Source organism: Gossypium raimondii, chromosome 11, assembly GCF_025698545.1.
Source record: "Gossypium raimondii isolate GPD5lz chromosome 11, ASM2569854v1, whole genome shotgun sequence".
Taxonomy (NCBI): Eukaryota; Viridiplantae; Streptophyta; class Magnoliopsida; order Malvales; family Malvaceae; genus Gossypium; species Gossypium raimondii.
The window spans coordinates 27,559,780-27,581,399 of NC_068575.1; the positions used below are offsets into that span (position 1 = coordinate 27,559,780).

Genomic DNA, 21,620 nt, shown 5'->3' on the forward strand with positions numbered 1-21,620 from the left:
AATAGAAAGACAGTAATTACTAGTACTTTTAGTCTTCATGGGAATAATATCTTTTTCCACCGTAGCTATACTATTAATTGATAGGTACACTTTCCTTAGTTACATTTTTAGTTAGTTTACGACTGCAATCACAACAACTGGGCGGATAGCACTACGCCACTTAGGTTACTTTTGATTTACTCGCCAAATTCAGAACTCGTCCAAAACTGGGTATTACAAATTAAGTCCTGAGAGCTAAATTTTATAGTGTTCATGTTAGATGACCAAATTAGGTTAATTACAAGCTGTTAAACATGTTAATTATTATTGTGCAAATGAAAAGTACCCTTGGCTGACAAATGGGCCTCGTTGGATTGGTGTCGCAACATTGAATGTTGTATGCTCTCCCTCTTGGTTTGAAGTTAGGTGTCATGACATGGGATGATGGTTGTTGCAACATTGATGGCTTTGAATTTGGGTGTCGTGACATAGGATGGCAGTTTTCATGACATCGATGGTTGTATGCTCCCCCTTTTGGGTCGAACTTGGGTGACACGACATTCCTTCTGAATGTTGCGACATCTAGAGCAGTCCACTGACTCGTCAGCCTACAATATTGTTATACACACTTAGCCAACACGTTAGTTCTTCTTTAGGCCCGGATTGGCCTAATAGGTCATAAAACAACACTAAAAGTTCATTTTATTTAATTCAAATACAAAACTAACTAAATCTAAAAATTGCATCAAAGGACATAGAATTACTTGAATAGAAGCTCATTAAGTCTTAAAAAGAGCTTAATTTGCTACAACGAATTGTGATAAATCATAGGTCTCAGACGAGACCTAACATAGATTGGAAGTGTCGAGCATTGAACTCAACAACTTAGCTCATAATACATCTAGTCACCTCTTTTGTATGTATATATGCATTTTGGTAATATGACATGTACCTAGGCTATTTTAGGTCTGTTGCTAAGTTAATGTTTTGGTATTTGGCCTATAAGGTTTGATATGATGAATTTCATCCTTTGATTCGTTGCTAGTTATACTAGTTTATATGTGTTTGATTATGCAAATTGGTTGGTTGAGCATTGATGCTTCAAATGTTATGAGTCGGTGGTGTTTGATTGTGTTTTGCATATGCTAAAATTGGTTTAATTGAATTGTGAATTTTTCAAGTATGTTTAAATAGGATACTTTGAAATGTTCATTTTAGGTTCTAGGTTACCATAAAGTCTCGAGACAGGAAGAACATGTTTCGAGACCATAAGAATAAAGTTTACCATTAGGGACATTGCATCAGTTTTGCCTCGAGACCAATCTAATAGGTTTCGAGATGATTAGACAAAGTGACCTTTGTCTCTAGATAAGGAAACATCAAAGAAAACATAAGAAAAAAAGGTAGGTTTGTCTCAAGACACAATTTCTAGTGCTTGAGATAGATTAACTTCAAAGAAAAATTCCAAAAATAAAATGAGGCTTATCTCAAGATAAGAAGTCTCTTGTCTTGAGACACAACATTGAAATTTTATATTCGATTTTGGATTCGAGTCCTAACTCAAAATTTTACCTTTCACAACTCCGTAAAATGATGAATTTAAAACTTAGACATTATGCATGTATAATTGTGAATATAATTAATAATTAAATTGGTTTGAATGGTAACTATGATTTAAATTTTATGATTATGTAATGAGATAGTCTAAATTGCTTTGGCAATATAATATGACATCACATATTTGGATCTAACGACTAGATAGGGTTTGGAGTGTTACAAGATTATTTTTTTGTATATTATGGAGGGGATTTATACCCCATAGTATGTGGATTCGGACTTCCAAACATGTTGCGATTTAAGGAAATTGTTATTGGGCTGTGTTTTTATCCTAGACATTGGAGTCATAATGTGAATAACTATCAAGTAGAGTTGTACTATTGAGTCCACTATTGAGGTTGAGTATATGGCTGCTTCTAAAGAAATGAATGAAGTAATCTAGCTTCGAAAGTTCTTAACAAATCTTGAAGTCTTTCCTAGTATGGAAAAGCTATCACATTATGTCGTAATAACAATGCAATAATAGCTAATACTAAGGAAACCATAAATCATAATAGGACAAAACTTATTGATGGCAAGTATCATATCATACATCATCGTGTGGTAGCAGATAAATAGTAGATGGAGTCAAACTCACATCCAAGGACAACTTTGCAAATCCGTTTTCCAAAAATCTAATGGCTAAGAGTTTTGAGAAACATGTAGAGGGTATGAAAATACGAACTGTGGCTCATTTACTCCATTAGGGCAAGTGAAAGATTGTTTGGATTTTGTGCCCTTAGTACTATTATTTTTTCATAAATGTTTGTGATGTTTCAAACATATTGGTTAATAAAATTCCATAGCTAAATTTTTATTTTGTTTATTTTTTTCTCGTTAGATTTTGCACGAAAAGAAAAATTAACAAAGAAAATATTAACTCGTTCATTACTAATGTTTAACTAATACTAAGTTGTACCATATTGATGGATTTTGAACTAAGAATTCATCTTAAATTACTAGGTAATTTAAATAGTTCATAGTTTAAGGAATTAAAATGAGCAACTGATTCAATGAATTATTATGTCATCTATCAAGTCTAATTTGGGGGATATCTTGTCTTAGGTATTAGAATAAATTACTCCCAAAAAAATAGAGACACAAGTGTGATTGTCTGGAATGACAATACATTGGACATGACCTAACTTTAATTAATCTTAAATCCATTTATGGATTAATTCACTTGTGCTTTTTATAGTGTGGCTTACCTCAATCCTGAGTAAGTGATTGACTATGTGCATGTAACTCAAATACTTTGATATATTAAAAGCCTAAACTCAGTCAATGTCAAAGGTGAAAGCTGATATGTTGGGTATATGACTTATGTATAACATAACTTCACTTACAAAACTGAAATTCATAACTAGATCAAAGAGTGAATATATTTTTCTCATTGAAATTGCATGGGTTATGAAAAAGGAACGTGGTCACAGGTCATTTGACAAGGGAAAATGATTTTTATTACTATTTTTTAGTAATAATCTTTTTCATTTTGGAGAGATCAATTTGTGACCATGAGATAAAACATGATCATATTGGGTCAACAAATATAACCCAAAAAAGATTAAGGATATCCTATGAGGGTAACACATTTATGATAAGGTCATTGGACAAAGCATGAACTTGTGTTGTTTTTGTAATGGGATATATTGGGGAGTTCAGTCATGGTACTTTTAATGGATTGACTCCATGACTAAATAATGTTGTAATTAATAAATGAAAAATCAAAACTTAAGTACAAATTATTTAAGCTCTAATTATATGTACAATCAGTCCTTCTGCTAACTCATAGATACGATGAGAGAGAAATAGATTACATGAATTACTATCCATAATAAATGTACTTTCTCGACAGAACAATAAAAGACTTAGAAATTAATTTATTTTTTAATTATTATTTAATTAGTTGTAATTAAATAATTGAGTTTGTTGTGAAAATTAAATAACTTAGTCATTGCGCTTTTCTTGAATAGGATAATTAAATTTATTGACTCATAGATTATATTACGGTAAAGTCGTCATGAATTTAATAGAGTTAAAATTAGTTTGAGAAAATAATTTGATTGAATTAATTAATTTTAATTAATTAATAATATTTGGGAATAAAAATTGATTATTTGGTTGAATAATTGTATGAGCTTATTTTAATTTAATTTAAAACTAGACTGCACATACAAGTGTACCCTAGAGTCCCTTTACGACTTTTTATTAAAAATATTATTTTACCCTCTATTCTTGCCCTATTAGAAATCTTGTGATTTTCCCTATATAAAGGGATTATGGGTAGCCGAAAATAATAACACACATATATGTGGATATTTTGCCGAAATTTAGAAAAATCTATTTAGCTACAAAATAAATTCTAAATTTGTGAGTACTCGAGTTGGTGCTCTTTGGTTTTCATTTACCATAGAGAAAGCAAAACTTTCCCCACTAGAAAGTTAGAGCTTTCGTTTTGTGTTCGGTTTGATTAAGAGATCACTCTCTTAGCAACCGAGGATTCAATGATAGTGGAGAATGTTTTTGTATAAAGCTAAAATTCGATAAGTCTCTCTAGTCCAAAAACACAAGTGCTAAATTTGATAAAATTTATTGCCATAGATAACACAACAATGATTCATTTTATGAAAATTTAAAATTTTTGTTATACAATAGAACTATTTTCATAAACAATTTTTCCAACATAAAAATAATTATAAGAATTTCCCAACCACTGAGCGCAACGCTTCAAGCTTTATTGTTTAAGGACTTGATAAAAGCCACCATCTTGGCTTTCCAATAGGCATAGTAAGATGTTTAACTTGTCCAAGGAATTCAACAATGGGACCTCTCACGTAGTAAGTCATATGTCTAGCTCTGATAGCAATTGTAAATACTAAATTGCTTGTCAGTTGTTAGTTAAGTTGCAATTGGATAAATTATCAAAATAGTAAAAGTAGAGATGGACACAAGAATTGATTACACAATTCAGAAATATTTTCTATATCTACGAGGCCTTTCATAGAGAGTAATCTACTACCAATCAACGGTACAAGATGTAATTTAAGTTTAACTCACTAGTCAAGTTGCAAGCTCACTCTTATACATCAACTATATCACTCACCCCACTAAGACTTTCCCCTTGAAAGTTTAGTTAGAAATTAAACATGAAACAATTTTGTTTAGAAGGTGTTTGCACTCAAAACAAGTTCCTAAGATGAACTAGATATGTATTCTGTTCAAATTGTACACAATTAAGTAAACAAGCCTTTATTAAATAAGTATTGTAGGCTTGTAAATTTTCTACTAGTATGGACATGGTCTCCTTGGAATTTTGCTTTGATAGGACTTCTATTTGATATTAAATAAGCAGAGATCTTCAAGAAATAAACTTCTATAAAATCGAAACCTCCTCATATATGGAAACATGAATACACAACGGCAAATAAAGTCCCTACTTGACTGCTTTTCAACGTGATTTAGTTAGTCAAAATTCTCAAAGTGATATGATAAATAAAACAAGATTTTTCTGTCAAAAGCATGTTATCATACACAACTGTCTAAAGTTAATTGCAAATAATGGTGCAATTGGAACATGCAATTGGCACCAAGACAATTTAATAAAAACATATATATGTAACTTAATTTCACAATATTTGAAATTTCGAATTCTAATCCAAATTCAATAAAACAACAAATAGAAAACTAAAACAAAACAAAATAATAATATAAAAGTTAATTTTAAAATACTATTAATGTATAAATTTATACATTGAAAGTGAATTGTCCCATGCCATAAGTATAAACCATCCCTTAATAAATTTAATTAAGGTATAATGATTTATTTGACTTTTCAATTTTATAATAAAATATTTTTTAATCTTTCATTTAATGTTTAGTTATTTTAGCCCTTAAATTTGCATTATTTGTCAAACCACCCAAAATGGATGAAAAATTAATGTTTGTTAACTTTACTAGCGTGACATCCACGTGACAATCCATGTGTATGTTCGTTAATAATTAATTAATTTTAAATTTTAAAATATTAAAAAATTTATAATTTGTATACGTCTTTAATAATTTTTTATATTTTAAAAATAATTTTATATTTTTTAAATTTTTAATTTTAAAAATTAAATAGTTAATTACGTGACATAGACGTGAAACATCCACATGACAATTCACGTGTATGTCGTGTTAGCAAAATTAAGTTAATCAAAGTTAACTTTTCTATTTATTTTAGGTAATTTGATAAAAACGCAAGTTTTAGGACAAAATAAAATAAAATTTTAAATGAAATACTAAAATAACTTTTTTTATAAAATTGGAGGTCCAAATAAATTATTATGGCTTTAATTAAAGATTAAGTAACGATGATAATGCATAGATTCATATGCTACTAATGCACTAAAAATAAACCCTAATATAAACAATGTAAAATTATTTTTCAGATACATTTGTTAATACCAAACTTAATTTCCACTCAAATCCAGTCTCATTCAAATTGTATTTCTAGTTTGCTTCTCTTTTGTTTTTTTTTTTTTTTCAATTATAATTATTGGCCCTTCAAGTGAAGGGAAAATCTCCAACCCCCAGATTCCTGGCCGGGAAATATTCCACGTGTGCTTTTTTTTTTTTACAGTTTATTTTTCTTTTTTCTTAAAGCTGAAATAGAAGAAAGAATCTTTAAAAAGTTTTTTTACATTAAATATTGTTTTAATAATTTTAAAATAATAGTTTTAAAACAATTTTAAATTAGTTTCCTAAAAAGTTTAAAAGAAAAAAGAAAACTAAACTAAAATTTAATACAAAATTAATCAAAGTTTTACCTTATTTTATTAAGTTCACTTTAACAAAATTATATTTTTAAATACTTTTATTTTATCAAATAATTTGAAAGTTTATTACTTTATGAAAAATAATATTTTTATAATTAGACCGATGATCGAACCAATTAAGCCACTAGTTCACGGGTCATATTAAAAATCATAAAAAATAAAAACTAAAAAATCTTATTCAACCAATTTTTTAACTGGTTCAATCAATCACTAGCAATTAATGGTTCAATTAGTTTAATGCCCTTCTCCGGACTGATAACCCAGTCTATTCACGATCTAATTCAAACATCATTCGGGAAAATTTTAATTCTGAATTGCAATAATTCTTTTCAAAATTTTAATATTATCCATTATTTTTAAATTAAAAGTATTTGATATTAAATATAATTACATAAAAATTAATTGATTATAAAATGAATGCATAATAATTTTTCAAAATATAATTTTGTTAAAGTGAGATTAATAAAATAACGTGAAAGTTCGATTAATTTTATATCAATTTTATTTTTAAATTGTTTTAAGGAAATTATTTTAAAATTTTGTTTTATAACTAATTTTCAAATATTATTAAAACAATATTTAATGTATTATTAAAACTTTTTGAAGATCTTTTCTATTACAACTTAAAAGATATAAAAGATGTAAATTTAAAGAATCATAACCTTTTTTACGTTTTTTTATTTTTCTAAAACTGTTTTTTCTTTTTAAATTCTTGCATGATTGATAATGAAAATTACAAAAATAAACAAAGACATGAAAAAATTTGTAAAAGGCACTCGTGGCATACTTTCTTATTCGGGTCACGCATAGAGGCAGGAATCGCGGTAAAATAGTTTGGAGATTTATCCCTTTTAAAAATAATTATAAATACTATTTATTTATTATAGGGATAATATAATTTTTGGTTCCTACACTTGGCAATTAGATCTATTTTGGTACTTAAACTTTTTTACCACTTTGGTATCTCAACTTGCAATCAGATCTATTTTGGTTTCTAAATTTGGATTCTGTTAAGATTTGATGTTGTGACTAGTGTTACTAGAATAGGATCAGATCAGTCGGTCAAATCGATTGGACCAAGAATTGACTGGTATAATGGTTTGAACAAAGGGGTTGAATCGATAGAATCAGAAACTGCTTGAAATTGGTAAAAATTAAAAGCTGAGACAAAAATTGTCAATTGAACATGTTGAATAGGTTTAATCAATTTTTTTATTATTTATTTACTTATTGTTGTGTAGCGGTCTAACTGATTTAATTAGGAAGAAATGGTTTGACCAGTTCAACCAACAATTTGGTTATTAAAACATTAAATGTGACACTCTAAGATTATATCACATTATCACCTGAAAATTTACATAGTTTTTTTAATTTTCAAGTGATGGTGTAACATAATATCATAGTTCACATCATCGAACTTTTTATGTTTTTCTAGTTTAAGGACAAAAATGACCTATTTGGCAAATTCAAGTGTGTAAAGTAGATAAAAAAACACATGTATTTAAGTGGACCAAATTACCAAGTTTAGGGGTAAAAATTATAGGGTAAACTACACTAGTAGTCACCCAACTATTAGTAACTTTCTTTTTTGGTCACTTAACTATGAAAAGTCAGAAAATGGTCGCTCAACTATTAGTACATTTCTTTTTTAGTCACCCTACTATTAGTAAATTTCTTTTATGATCATCAGCTGGCTAATGGTGGCAACTTTTAAAATTGACATAATAGCAACTTTAGCCCTCAACATTTACACTTAGTGTAATTCGATCTTTATTACAAATTTGTTTTTCTTTGTGATTCTTTCACCTAAAAAACTAAAAAAAAATTATTAGCTAAATTTGATTGAAAATATAAAAAAACAAAAAAATCAAATATAATAATTTTATCTTTTCTCATTCTTTAGAATTAACCCTCAATGTCACAAAGAAAAGTAAAACTAAAAAAAAGGTCAAAATACACAATGTGTAAAATGTTGAGGGTTAGATTTTTTTAGAATCAAGACTAAATTGACATAATTTATAAATGTTTAGGGTTAAAATTGCTATTATGCCAATTTTAAAAGACGCTATCAATTGGTGACTAAAAAGATAAAATTGAATGGTTGGATGGTCATTTTGTAACTTTTCATTATTGGGTAACCAAAAAAGAAATAAACTAATGGTTGGAGTGACCATTTTGTAACTTTTAACAATTAGGTGACTAAAAAAGAAATTTACTAATAGTTGAGTGACTACTGGTGTGGGTTACTCAAATTTTATTAGCATTATTATTTGATAGATGGTGAAATTTTAAACTCCACAAGTGAACTTAAAAACCGTAATGTGTTTTATTTATTCTATTTTATTTTTAAAATATTATTATCTGGGATTAATTTTTTTAATTCCACAAACAAACTTTAAAAATCATCATGTGTCTTATTTATTTAATTTTTATTTTCAAAATATCAATTAAATATACTTGATAATTTCTTAAATTTGATTAAAAGTTAAACTTTATCACCAATGTATTAAATAATAACCCATTATAATATACCTTTATTATAAAATCTAAAATGCTATAAGACAATTTAGTGCCTCCATTGATGAAGTTGCATTCATGAAGACGTAGACATGGCTTTTAAATATCTTTACAGGCCAACAAAAAGGTAACCTAAAAAGGCATTCTCATCAAAGTTGATACGGTTTCATAAAGTAAAGTACAACAATCCATCGTTATGTAATTAAAAACATATCCTAATTTATCCACATTAGGTGTAAAGCTGTGATTTTATATTTCTTTTTGGATTCCAATAAACTATTAACAAACCATAACCCTAATTTCTTTGTATCATAATGCTCGTCTTCATCTATTTTAACGAAAGAAAAGACCATACTGAATTTCGCTTCCAAGTATTCTCTAATGTAAGGGATGTTGCGTGAAATATTTAAATGCGATTTAAAATAATTTTAGTTATTGAATTGATGAGAATAAATTTAAATTATTAAAATTCAATTAGTGATCTACTATTACTAAATAATTTTTATCTAAATCATTATATATATTTTATAATGCAATTATGATAAGGAACTTGAACCAACAAGAACCTAAATCATCAAATTATTTATATTTTCCTTTCTTTCTTTTTCCATTTAGCGACCTCTTTTCTTTCTTTTCCTTTTTTTTCTTCAAATTATTAGTTTTTTAGCTCAATTGTACTTCTTTTGTTTTTTCAAATTGTTAAAATTAATTTCATCTATTTAATTATTTTAAAATCAACAAAATTAACTTGTAATATGTTATATTTTATAATAAAATTATTTAACACAATTGATTTTATATAATAATTTTTTTATAATTTTATACAAACAAGTAACTAACAAACTTTAATTTTAATAATATGATTAAAATATTTCATTACGATAAAAATTTACTTAATATATAATAAACTAATTATTTATATTGAGATCAATGTATTTGGAATTGAACCAATGGTCAAACTAGCGATATTAGCAATACTTGAAATTTGCCCTCCAAAAGTCGAGAGGTTGGTAATTAATTCTATTTTTGAATATCATTGTTTTCTTGACATGAACCTCATACGCAGTTAAAATTACGAGTCACGGTTTAAATTGTTTAATCATTCTAAACAGGATCAAACTCAAAATGTGATAAAGGGTAGGGATAAAAGAAAGATAATGAACAAAATGGTAAAGGGATATAACTTTCAAACTCGAAAACAATTTTAGAAACAAACCTACGCTATATAACAACGAGGCCCAATTTCTATAAAGATGATTATGTTGCACACACGTTAGCGAAATAAACTGTAATGTAAAACATTTATTTCACTAACGAAAATACACAAGAAACCGATATGCATTGCTACAATCTGCATAGCCAATGAAAATACAACCCACCGTTTTAGGACCTATTTTCATTTGCTTTAGTAATAGAGACATTACCTTTGCAAGACACCCCCACACTTTCAAGTAGTTGTAGGAAGGTTTTCTACCTTCCCATAACTCATATAGTGTCTTATCTCTTTTCTTGCGGGGAACATTATTTAGAAGGTAATTAGCTAATAAAATAGCTTCCCCACACATGTTCTGTGATAACCCAGAGCTTCCTAGCAATGCATTCATCATTTATTTTAGAGTTTGATTTTTCCGCTCGGCTACTCCATTTGATTGAGGAGAGTATGGTGGTGTCACATCATGAATAATACCATGTTCTGCATAGTATTCACCAAATGGTTCAACATATTCACCACAACGATCACTTCTCACCATCTTAATCTTTTTGTTGAATTGGGTTTCAACTTCCTGTTTATAGAGAATAAATTTCTATATAGTTTCGCCTTTGCTCTTAAGCAACTATACGTAGCAGTATTTTGTCCTATCATCAATGAAGGTAATAAAATATTTATTCCCTCCTCTAGTTTGAACAAACTTTAAGTCACAAACATTACGGTGTATTAAATCAAGTGGTTCTATACTTCTTTCAACAGTTTGAAATGAAGATATTGTTAATTTTGCCTCAACAAAAGTTTCACATTTGTGATTATAATTAATGTGAAATGAAGGAATGTGCTATAAATTAATTAATCTACGTAAAGAATCATAATTAACATGTTTGAGCCTATCATGCCATAAATTAAATGACTCAAGCATATAAATAGAAGAAGAAGTGACATTCTTTTTCATTGTCTATACTTTTACAGAGATTGCATTAAGTTTTCACATATCATTTAATATATATCCTCTTCCCACAAAAGTTCCCCCTTTAGACAAAATTAGCTTCTGGGATTCAAACACCATCTTAAAGTCGTGTACACTTAAGAATGTCCCAGAAACAAGGTTCTTACATATGTCAGGCACATACAACACATTTTGAAACTTGAGTTCTTTACCATAAGTCATCTTCAAGACCACAGTACTTTTCCCCTTGATCTTTGAAGTCTCAACATTGCTTATATAGAGTTTCTCCCTTTTGTCACAAGGCACTAACTCAGAACAGGAGTCTTTGTTACAGCAGATATGATGTATGGCACTAGTATCAAGTTGCCATTCTCTTGTATTTGATTCAACCATATTGATTTCAAAAATCACAACACATAAATCTAGATCAGACAGTTCATTAGAAATTTCTTCCACAACATTGGCCTCATTAGCTCTAACTTTCTTTGGAAGCTTACAGTTAGATGACTTGTGCCCTATCTTGTTGCAATTGAAGCATTTCCCTTAAATTTTTTGCTTCTTGGAAATGCCACCTTTTGGTTCCAATTTAGTACTATTCTGAGGTTATTTTCCCTTCTTGAAGTCCGTCTTAACTTTTACCATATTTGTCTTAGCACCATTAACATTTACTGCTTTGCTGAGGTTTTTGCCAGTACCTCTATTGTTTTCTTCAATTTGAAGTCTGACACTCAGGTCTTCTACTGACATTTCCTTTTTTGTGTGCTTTAGGTAGTTCTTGAAGTTATTCCAAGCAGGGGGTAACTTCTGAATAATGACTGCCACTTGGAATGATTCACTTATGACCATCCCTTCAGCAAAAATTCCATGAATGATCAGTTGAAGTTCCTGCACTTGATTCACAAGTAGTTTAGAATCAACCATTACAAAATTCAAGAATTTCGCAACTAAAAACTTTTTAGCTCCAACATCTTCGGGTTTGTATTTATGGCCCAATGACGTCGATAATTTCTTAGCTGTCTTTTTGACACTATATACTTCATACAATGCATCCGATAACCCATTTAAGATGTAATTTCGGCACAAGAAATCAGAATGTTCCCAAGCTTCAACAGTAGTGAAGGCGGTAACATCATCTACCTCACCCTCTTTAATAGTAGGAGGGTTATCCTTCAAAAATTTGGTCAAGTTCAACATGGTCAAATAGAATAATATCTTCTGTTGCCATGTCTTAAAATTCTATCCAGAGAATTTTGCAAGCTTCTCATTGTGGCTTACAGCCACCGACAACATTGAGTTTTGATTCAAAGCTTGAGTTAGAACCAACGCTCCAAATTGCAAATTGGGTGAATTGGTAGGAGTTTCCATTTTTCTGTTAAGGTTTCAGAAACGGAACTAGAATTAGTAATAATAATAAATGGAAAAATTAATTTCCAGTTTATACTACCTTTTGATTTTGTTAAACGACATAATTTATTTAGGAACTAAAAATTTTGAAACAAAATCAATAACAATTTCTGGTAACACAATAATTACTCTCAACCGATTATTGTTAACAACAGAAATCGAATAAATTTTATTGAACGGCAGGAAAAAAATTCCTGAAATAGAATTATTCAATTGATTTCTGTTTGAAACAAAAATCAAACAAATCCTGTTAAACGGCAGGAATAAAATCCTGAAACAGACTTGTTCAATTGATTTCTGTTTACAAATAGAATACAATTTCTCCTCGCTGTCCTATTCGTCTCGGATTAGAAAGTATTAAAGAAACTTATCTTAAGATTGTTGCACACACGTTAGTGAAATAAACAGTAATGTAAAACATTTACTTAAATCACAAGATTGAACCAGAACAATATAGATATACATATATATATAATCTAAAAAAAAAATAAAGACTGGATTGAAATATTATACTTGTAGGTGATAGGAAAAATGGACTAGTAGTTGAGACTTGTTTTTACAGTTTCCTTAAGACAGATTTGGCCGCTTCATTGGTGCTGGAGAAACGTTGGTCAACTGTCTCCTAGGATACAACAACGAGATGAGCATGGTAGTAGCACAGTTGCAGTGATTAATGAACTATAGCCTTGCCTTCATCTATTATCGAAAATGGTTTGAAAAATATGTAAGGAAAAGATCTCTCGATATTTTGGAAAATTCAGTGTATATCATTTCCTACATATTATTGATTTTAAATAAAATTCAAATGAAAGAAATTTTGGAAATTTTGACTAATGGGGCCAATAACGTCCGTGAATTAAGGAGCCATTAAACCTAAATTAATGTTTGAAGTAAATGAGCCATTAACTCCTTTTAATTCCAAATAGATAAGCTTTGCTAAGAAAAAATAAGATTACGTATTGGGCTAAAATATCCGCAGGCCTAGAAAGGCCCGACCGATCCTGACATTTCGTGTCGCCCATGTCGTACGGGTGTGCCCCCAACCTTGGTGGGTTTGGATTTGCACTCCCTCTACGTGCGAGAGAGAACATTAGTTTAGTCATTCAATAACCACCAAGTTGGTTCATATATATAAACATATTCCACACTTGATATCTAACAAATATGAGACTAATCTTTCCATTATTCTCAACATAATTCACAAGTGGCTTACTTTGAGCATCAATTTCTCATTCATCACTCAACATTTTTAGCATATGATATACCATTGTAAAGGTCTCATGGCGTAGAATATAAAACCATAATTTTATGATTCAAATCTCCACCTTTACTAATCAATAATATGCTTCAAAGCTTCCAAAAATCTATTTTTTTTCCAACAGATTAACATTTCGATAAGTTAAGATAGGTGACGAAAAATTGTGATCCACTATTTATATATTGATCACCACACTTCGAAAACAGAAAGGAAGGAAGTGATAAGATCGAATAAGTTTGAACGCCATAAGAAAACAATCTCGATAAGTTCAAATTTAAGTTCTAGATGAATGGCCACAAACTCCATTAATGTGATACATGTATATTCATTGATACATGAACCATATTATTCAATGAATCTGTTGAAGATTCATCCTCTCTTATCGATCCATGCATGTATCTTCAAATACATGAATCTTTCAATTTAATGTATCTTCCAAGTTCATGTATCTTTCGTTTTGATGTTCATGCATATTCAATGTTTAAAATAAATGATCCAAAAATGTCCCTTTGGTTGTGCATGTATATGGATGTTCTTTCCCTATTTCCAATGTATCTACTTGGTTTAATATGTTGTATTTAAACCGTATAGGCCCCCTTGAACGTGCATGCATTTGGGAAGTGCATGAATCTGTCGAAAAGTCACATTATGTCCCCCTTGTTTCTTTATCCATGCATGAAGAATGATCCATCGAATTTGGTCATGAATGTATGTGCTTGGAACGTTGCATTTGGGCATGGAATGTGAAGAGACATATGACCTTAAATGAGTGCGCCAACTCTTATGTCTTAAGCATTCTCCCATGTATGTATTTGAAGAGGAGACCAAAAGGTCATAAGATGATATATGGTCAGCTAAATGAACTTGCAAAACTGTAAATAGAACTTCATTATGTTCAAAATCTTAAACATAAGTAAAAACACAAATGAATTATGAGGAAAGGACTATGAACATATGATGATATTTGACACAAACAAAATGAAACGCCAGGAACGCATGAATACATAGAAAATAACTAAGTTGTGACACATGAAAATAATGAACTAAGCATAAACAACATGAAAACATAAAAACTATGGAAGCAAAATAAATATACGACAAACATGACTCAAAGCATGAAATGTAACATATATGAAATAGAGTATAAGATTTGAAATCTGAATGTTTCATCTTGAACTTGGGTTTCCCATGTTGGGCCTTAATAATTGGGTTGAGTCCATGATTGACTCCCTTAGGCCTAACACCTCTAAAGTAAGGTTTATTAAGCTCAATGAATTTAACAAAAGCCTCACTTAGCCCTCTAAAGCTTGGCATAATTGAGATGTGGAATTGGATCTTGGCCCAATCCAAAGCCCACATGGTTACTAATCACATGATGTGGCCATGCTTACATCATTGCTCTACCTGATTGGATCAAAAAAGTTATTTTATCGCTCAAAATTAGTGCTTTCAAAACTAGACTTGGAATTGGTTGGGATACTATTTCGAAGATAGGGTGAACCGATTGATTTGTGAATCGATACAAATAAATTGAACAAAACTAAAAAAAAAAACCAATTGAATTACTTTTTCTCTATTTTGATTTTTTAATAATTTATTTGATTAAATTAGACGAATTGATCAAATCAAGAAATGGTGGTTTGATTGGTTTGACCATTAGTCTAATTCTAAAAAATGAAAAAAAGAGAGAAAATAATACTTTTCTCTTGTTTTTCCACATGTCAATTTTGAAATGTTTTAAATATATATATATTTAACGGTTCAACTGATGATTGAACTAACAAAGATAGCAACTTGGAAAAAAATAGTTTAGGTATGTGACAAAAAATGTTTAGATACCCAAAATGAGAAAGAATACATAGTTTAAGTACAAATTTGTGAGTTAATCTTCTTTTAAAATATACTTAATGGTTTGACTAATGAGGATATCTACTTGAGGAAAAATATAATTAAAGTACTATTTATGATAAAAAATTAAATATCAAAATAAAAAAATGATATAACTTAAGTACAAATTTATAGTTTAAACCTAAGATAAAAATATAACCTTAAAAAGCTAGCTTTGTTGGTTGCCAAGGAATTCTTCAACTTCTTAAAAGACCATTAACATACGACAGAGCCTTAAAAGTGTTAAAAATAATTTAAAACGTTAAAAAGTTTAAAAATAAAATGAAAATAATAAGAACTTCCTTAAAAGATCACTAACATGTGAAAGAGCTTTAGAGGTTTTAAAAATAAATTTAAATGTTAAAAATTTTAAAAATAAAACCACTAAACTTACAAAAATAATTTTAAATACCAAAACATTTAAAATCAAAAGAAAATAATAAAAATAATATTTATATATACAAATTTGAATTTTTTATTCAATTTTCAATTAAGAGAAAATCAATAAAAAAAAGTAATCCCACGTGTCATTAAAATTTCTTTTCATGGTTCGCTGCTCAAAGCGATTTAATTTTAAAAATGAATACTTCAAATTTAATTTTAAAATTAAATATCCGAAAGATGGCATTGTAATCGGCACCGTTTATTAGGCTTAATTCTTGCAGCCTCTTTTTTCCATGCATGTGGATTGTGGACCGAGCTAGCTGTAGGTGTATAGTTGGACCCTATTTCGGTAAAAGTTAACGGGTTGGATATATACCGTTTTTATAATATTTGAATTTAAATTTATAATTCTGAAAATCCGAGATTGTTTTTCCCATGTGGCCGACCATAAGGGCTTTGGTTCTCAAAAGTTTTGGAAAAAAATATTTTCTCGTTGAAATTTACTGAAAGTTTTAATTTGTCGTCTCAAATGCTTTTATACTTTTTTTTTTTAATTTCTTTGAAAATTTTAATCACACTCTTTTAAAAATTTTAATTAGATCCTTCAGTTTTTATTTAAATATCATTAAACTTTTAAAATGTTTAAAAATTTTAAGTATACCTCTCAAAGCTTATCTCAACATGAGCCATTGTTCATCGTATACATTAAGTCTAAATTTTATTATTTGAATTTGAATACGAGTTAATTAAATTATTTTTTGGATATTTGAATTCATTAGATATTAGCATTTAACATTTATGAATTTAATTTTAAATAAAATTCTTAAAAGATTAAAGTGAATAATGAGTTTAAATATGAGAATCCAAATCCAATTTTTATTAAAAAATGAATTGAATATAGATTTTGAATTCTAATTTATTCCTAAAAATAAAATGGGTTAAAAAGTGGATATTCAAGGTTAATATCTACATCCACTCCAAATTCATTACGGATAATAAATAAAATATCCAAATCAAAATATTATTTAAATTCCGACGATTATGTTCTGTAAATTGATAATTGAATATCACAAATATTTGAATCCACTTCATTCATTTTTATTCCTTGGCTCTAAAGTTGAGCCATTCTTAGAGTACTCCACGGTTCAATCTCCCAGCTTCCCAAATTTTTTTCCCTAATGGTCAATATAAATACTTATCTACCATAGAGGTGTAAATGAGACACTAGTGCTCCCAAGCTACTCGAGTTCGATTCAAGCACATTCTATTAGTTGAGCTGAATTCGAGCTTAGTAGTACTTGACTCAAACGGCTTGCGGGCCTTATCGAGCTTTTCATATTTTTATATTATTAAATTATATTATTGCTATTAATATATACTGTTAACCTTAAGCTTAATTATTGAACCGAGCTTAAGCTCGAGTTCAAGCTTAAGTACAAAATTTGGTAACCAATCTTAGTCGAGCTCAAGCTTGAGTAGCTCAATTATAACTCAAGCTGAGCTCGAGCTTAAAAATAGATGTTCAATTGAGCTCAAGCCGAGTATCGAGCTTAGAATTTCGAGTCAAGCTCGAGCTTTACTATATTTGAGCTCAGCTCGACTTGATTACACCCTTATACTAGCGTATATATATATTTGGTAAGCAATAGGAGAATATTAATAAGAGAAAAACAAACAAGGGCAATACGTATATTAATATTCAAACAAGGGCATAAAATAGTCTCCTAATGTTCCTAATAATAAAACAACAACTACATACGAAATAGTGTGACTCCCGAACATAAAAAATCAAGACATTGATGGCCTCACCTTAAACATACATAAACTTTCCAACCCATCCATATTCGTTGTGTTCTTGATTTTACCAATCTTTTTAAAATCAGACTAGTGTTTACCTGGTCAAGCCTCCAATTTGTTAGTCCAATCTGTCCAACTGGTTCAACCGATCTGATTAAAAAATTATTAAAATTTGGAAATTTCTGGGTCCAACCAGTTCCTATTGGTTGCCAGTCTAACTAGTTCAAAGCCACTTTTGGGTTGTTACCTTGGTTGGTTCCTGATCCAACCAACTGGTTTGGTCTAGTTCCAACAACATTGGATTTTACCTTCCACATGCACGTTCAGTAGCAATTAGACTAATTTACTAAAAATTATAAAATAAGATATGAACACATAAATTTAATTGCGTAATTAAAAAAATTCTTACAATATAAATCATTTTCCCCACTAAGATTTTCTAATTTCCTAACATGAAGGCTTTGCTTGTTAGAGAGAAAAGAAAATTGAAAGGATGAAAAACTAAAGGGATAGAAAACTAGAGGGATGAAAAACATAATTTTTCTTTCCATAGGTGTTCTTGGTAGGAGAGATGAAAAATGAAAAGAAAATTACTTTTTCTTTCCATCCATTGCTTGGTAGAGATGAAAAATGGAAGGAAAGAAAATAAAACATTGAAAAATGCATAATTTTGAACTAACATACACATCTTTCTCATTTTCTCTCCTTTCATCATTCCAATTTGGGAAGATTGATTTTTATGTATTACGATGGAAAATGATACTTTCTCCAATTTTCTTTCCTCTCTCTTTTCTTCCCAACCAAGCGTATTTTCTTTCTACTTTTCCTTTCCTTTCACCTATCCCTCCAATTCTCCACCCAACCAAGCACACCCGAAAAGAATAAGTGTTATCTCAGTTTCGTACATAAATAAATCAATGATAAGCTTTCTCTTAAATAAATATACAATGGCTTGCACAATTACAATCAATGCAAAATTCTAATTCCCTTGAATTTAGCTAGATAACATCTTCAATATGAAATAAAATAAACAGAGATCTTCTTGATGTAATCTTTTAAGGAAAATGAATATTTCAATATAAGGAAACTTAATCACATTGAAATTCTTCAATTTATCCTTGCTTGACTTGTTTTTCTCCATGATTTTTGCTAGTGCTACTAAAAATCCTCACTTTTAAAGAGTCCAACAACTTCAGTCTAAAATGGAAACTAAATATGACAAGTTACGTTTGTCTGCCAAATGCAATCTAAGTTGCATTTGGTCCATATAACTCACATTAACATTCAAGAAAATAATTGGCTAAATACATGAACTTTCCAACTTCTCTATAGTTATTTTTTCCATAAAATAATTAGCTTCCCTGCACATATTTTTGAAAGAGAACTCACCAATCTCTACAAACTCGCTTGTTAATCTTCGGTGCTCTTTAGACAATAACCAATCCATAGCCTTTGAATTTGATTCAACATTTAAAAAGCCATCAATTCAAGCATGAGTGTTTTGTTTCACCAACCAAGTCCCCAAACCAAAACAATAGTGGTAAAAATCAAATAATCATTTTAATAATACTACTTGTTGATACAATGATTCAACAAGGAGGGAATATGGAGGAGAGAGTGGTGGTTGTTATGGAGGTCAATTCACCCACTTAGAATAGAGAGTCAGAGGTTGTAAAGAATGAAGATAAGAAGTGTATTAAGGCTGAAGGCTAAAGGTGAGTTAGCAAAGTGTAGGCTCAGAATCTTGGAGAGTCAATTCTTTCTTTCTCGTTCCTGGTGGTATTTGTAGGTGTGGGTTCCATGTTAGGTCATGTTAACATGTTGGACTTGCCATTAAGTAATCAATATGGAACATTTGGGGTTGATGTCTTTAATGGGACAAGGATGTCTATGAAGGGACAAATATTGTCATTTATCCTGACTTAATAGTACGAAGCAGTTAAACCTATATGGTGTTTGGTGATCTCAACTTCACATTTTTGATAAAGATTCTAAGACCAGACAATAGATGGTCTGCACTTGTTTGGATGGTCATCTCGAAAGGGAAAACTCACAGATGACTTCCCGGTTCGCTAATGACAGAGTTTTTGTTTGGGTGTGTTTCTAGCTTGCCACATCTCTTGACACAGATGAAGATATAACACTCTTAAATTATGCACACCAAATTCTATAGATTCAAATTCTTGTAGAAATGCCATTCTAACATTAATCACCCTCAATATCATTAGCGCTACTTTACCTTGATGATATTCTTGATTCTTCAAACGATCCATGGGATAATCTTCTTTTGGAAAAACAAGAAGAAAACAAAATCCAAAGTTGATAACACCCATTGCAACAATATATTTTCTCAGTTAAAACAGGTTTGCTAACCCAACAAGAAGCTAATCCTTGAATCTTGCTTTTATCATGTTTCTCTTCTTGATTATCGATGACACACCTCAAAATTTTAAAGGATATTTTATTCTAAATATAAAAAAACCCAATAATCGAAACCATAAAAGAAAAACAGATGCCATAGCCAACCAAAGATATCGATACAAAGATAACATACCAACACAGACTCCTTTAGTACAAAGGAAAGGATTATGTAATTGCTAGAAAACAAATTGGTTCAATACCTACCTTAAACTTTCACTCTAAATCACCTAAAAAATGTAGAGTGTGTCTTGCATTTTTCGGCTAAACAAAAATCAAAGCAGAGGCGACATCATGACGAGGAATCATGCGACGTCGCAACGACGCTTAAAACAGAGTCAAAGTAGAGGTGATGTCACAATAAAAAGCCTGGGACATCGTGACGATGTGACAAATTTCAAACTTAAAATAATTATGTATTAGACTCTCAGCAGGGTTAATATTCTCAATAAAAATCTAATTACACCAGAGATATTATAGTCATATTAGAACTCTAATCTTAGCTTTTTAAAGGGCCTTAGTAGCCCTAGAAAAATAGAATAAATAATAAAATATTAGTGAAAAAAAATCAAAAGAGAGTTTGAGAGAGCTTTAAGGGGATTTTTTGTTTTTAGCAAGAGAGAGCTTTGTATTCGGGGTTAAGGATTTGTTTTAAATTTCTCAATCTTGTACTATTTATTTGTTTGCTCATTAGTGAAATCTCCTTTGCCCATGGTTTTTATCTTCTTGATTGGAGGTGTTTTTCCACGTAAATTTAGGTGCCTAATTTTCTCTATTCCTTTTTTCTCGTTGTTTATTCGAGTCAATCTCTAACAAATTGGTATCAGGGCTTAGTTAGGATTTCACAATCAACCCATTCATAGATGACGACAATAAAATTTGACATTGAGAAGTTTGATGGAATTAAAAATTTTAGTTTATGGTAAGTTTGAATGACTACAATACTGGTTCAAAACGACCTAAAGAAAGTAGTTACAGGGCCAAAGCCCACAGATTCAAATTAGTTAGAATGGGATAAGCTTGATGAGAAGGCCCTGTCTACAATTCAGCTGTGCCTTATGCACAATGTGTTGTAAGAGGTGCTTATAGAGAAAACGATATCCTCTTTATGGAAGAAGTTATAAATCATTTACATGACAAATTCTCTGACTAATCGATTAGTGTTGAAACAACGCCTATACACGTTCTGTGTAGTCACATGAGCATTTATTAGGGCTTGCATCAGTGAACTCTTTACTCTCTTGAGTTATCTGAAGAATGTTGAGGCTAATATAGATGATGAAGATTATACTATGTTATTATTGTGCTCTTTACCCTCTTCATATAAGACATTCAGGGAAACTTTGACTTGTGGTAGAGTTAAACTCTTATTTGAAGACATAGAGGTAAAATTTTTGAGCAAAG

General features: G+C 29.8%; 1 protein-coding gene across 1 annotated transcript; it reads right to left on the bottom strand.

Annotated features, from left to right (window-relative positions):
• Window positions 1-11,107: 11,107 nt before the first annotated feature.
• On the bottom strand, window positions 11,108-12,433 carry LOC105801137 (uncharacterized). Its single transcript, XM_012632470.1, has 3 exons — window positions 12,344-12,433; window positions 11,708-12,235; window positions 11,108-11,587 (listed from the first exon to the last, which is right to left on the bottom strand). The coding sequence occupies exons 1-3, from the start codon at window positions 12,431-12,433 to the stop codon at window positions 11,108-11,110; spliced, it is 1,098 nt and encodes a 365-aa protein (XP_012487924.1).
• Window positions 12,434-21,620: the final 9,187 nt, after the last annotated feature.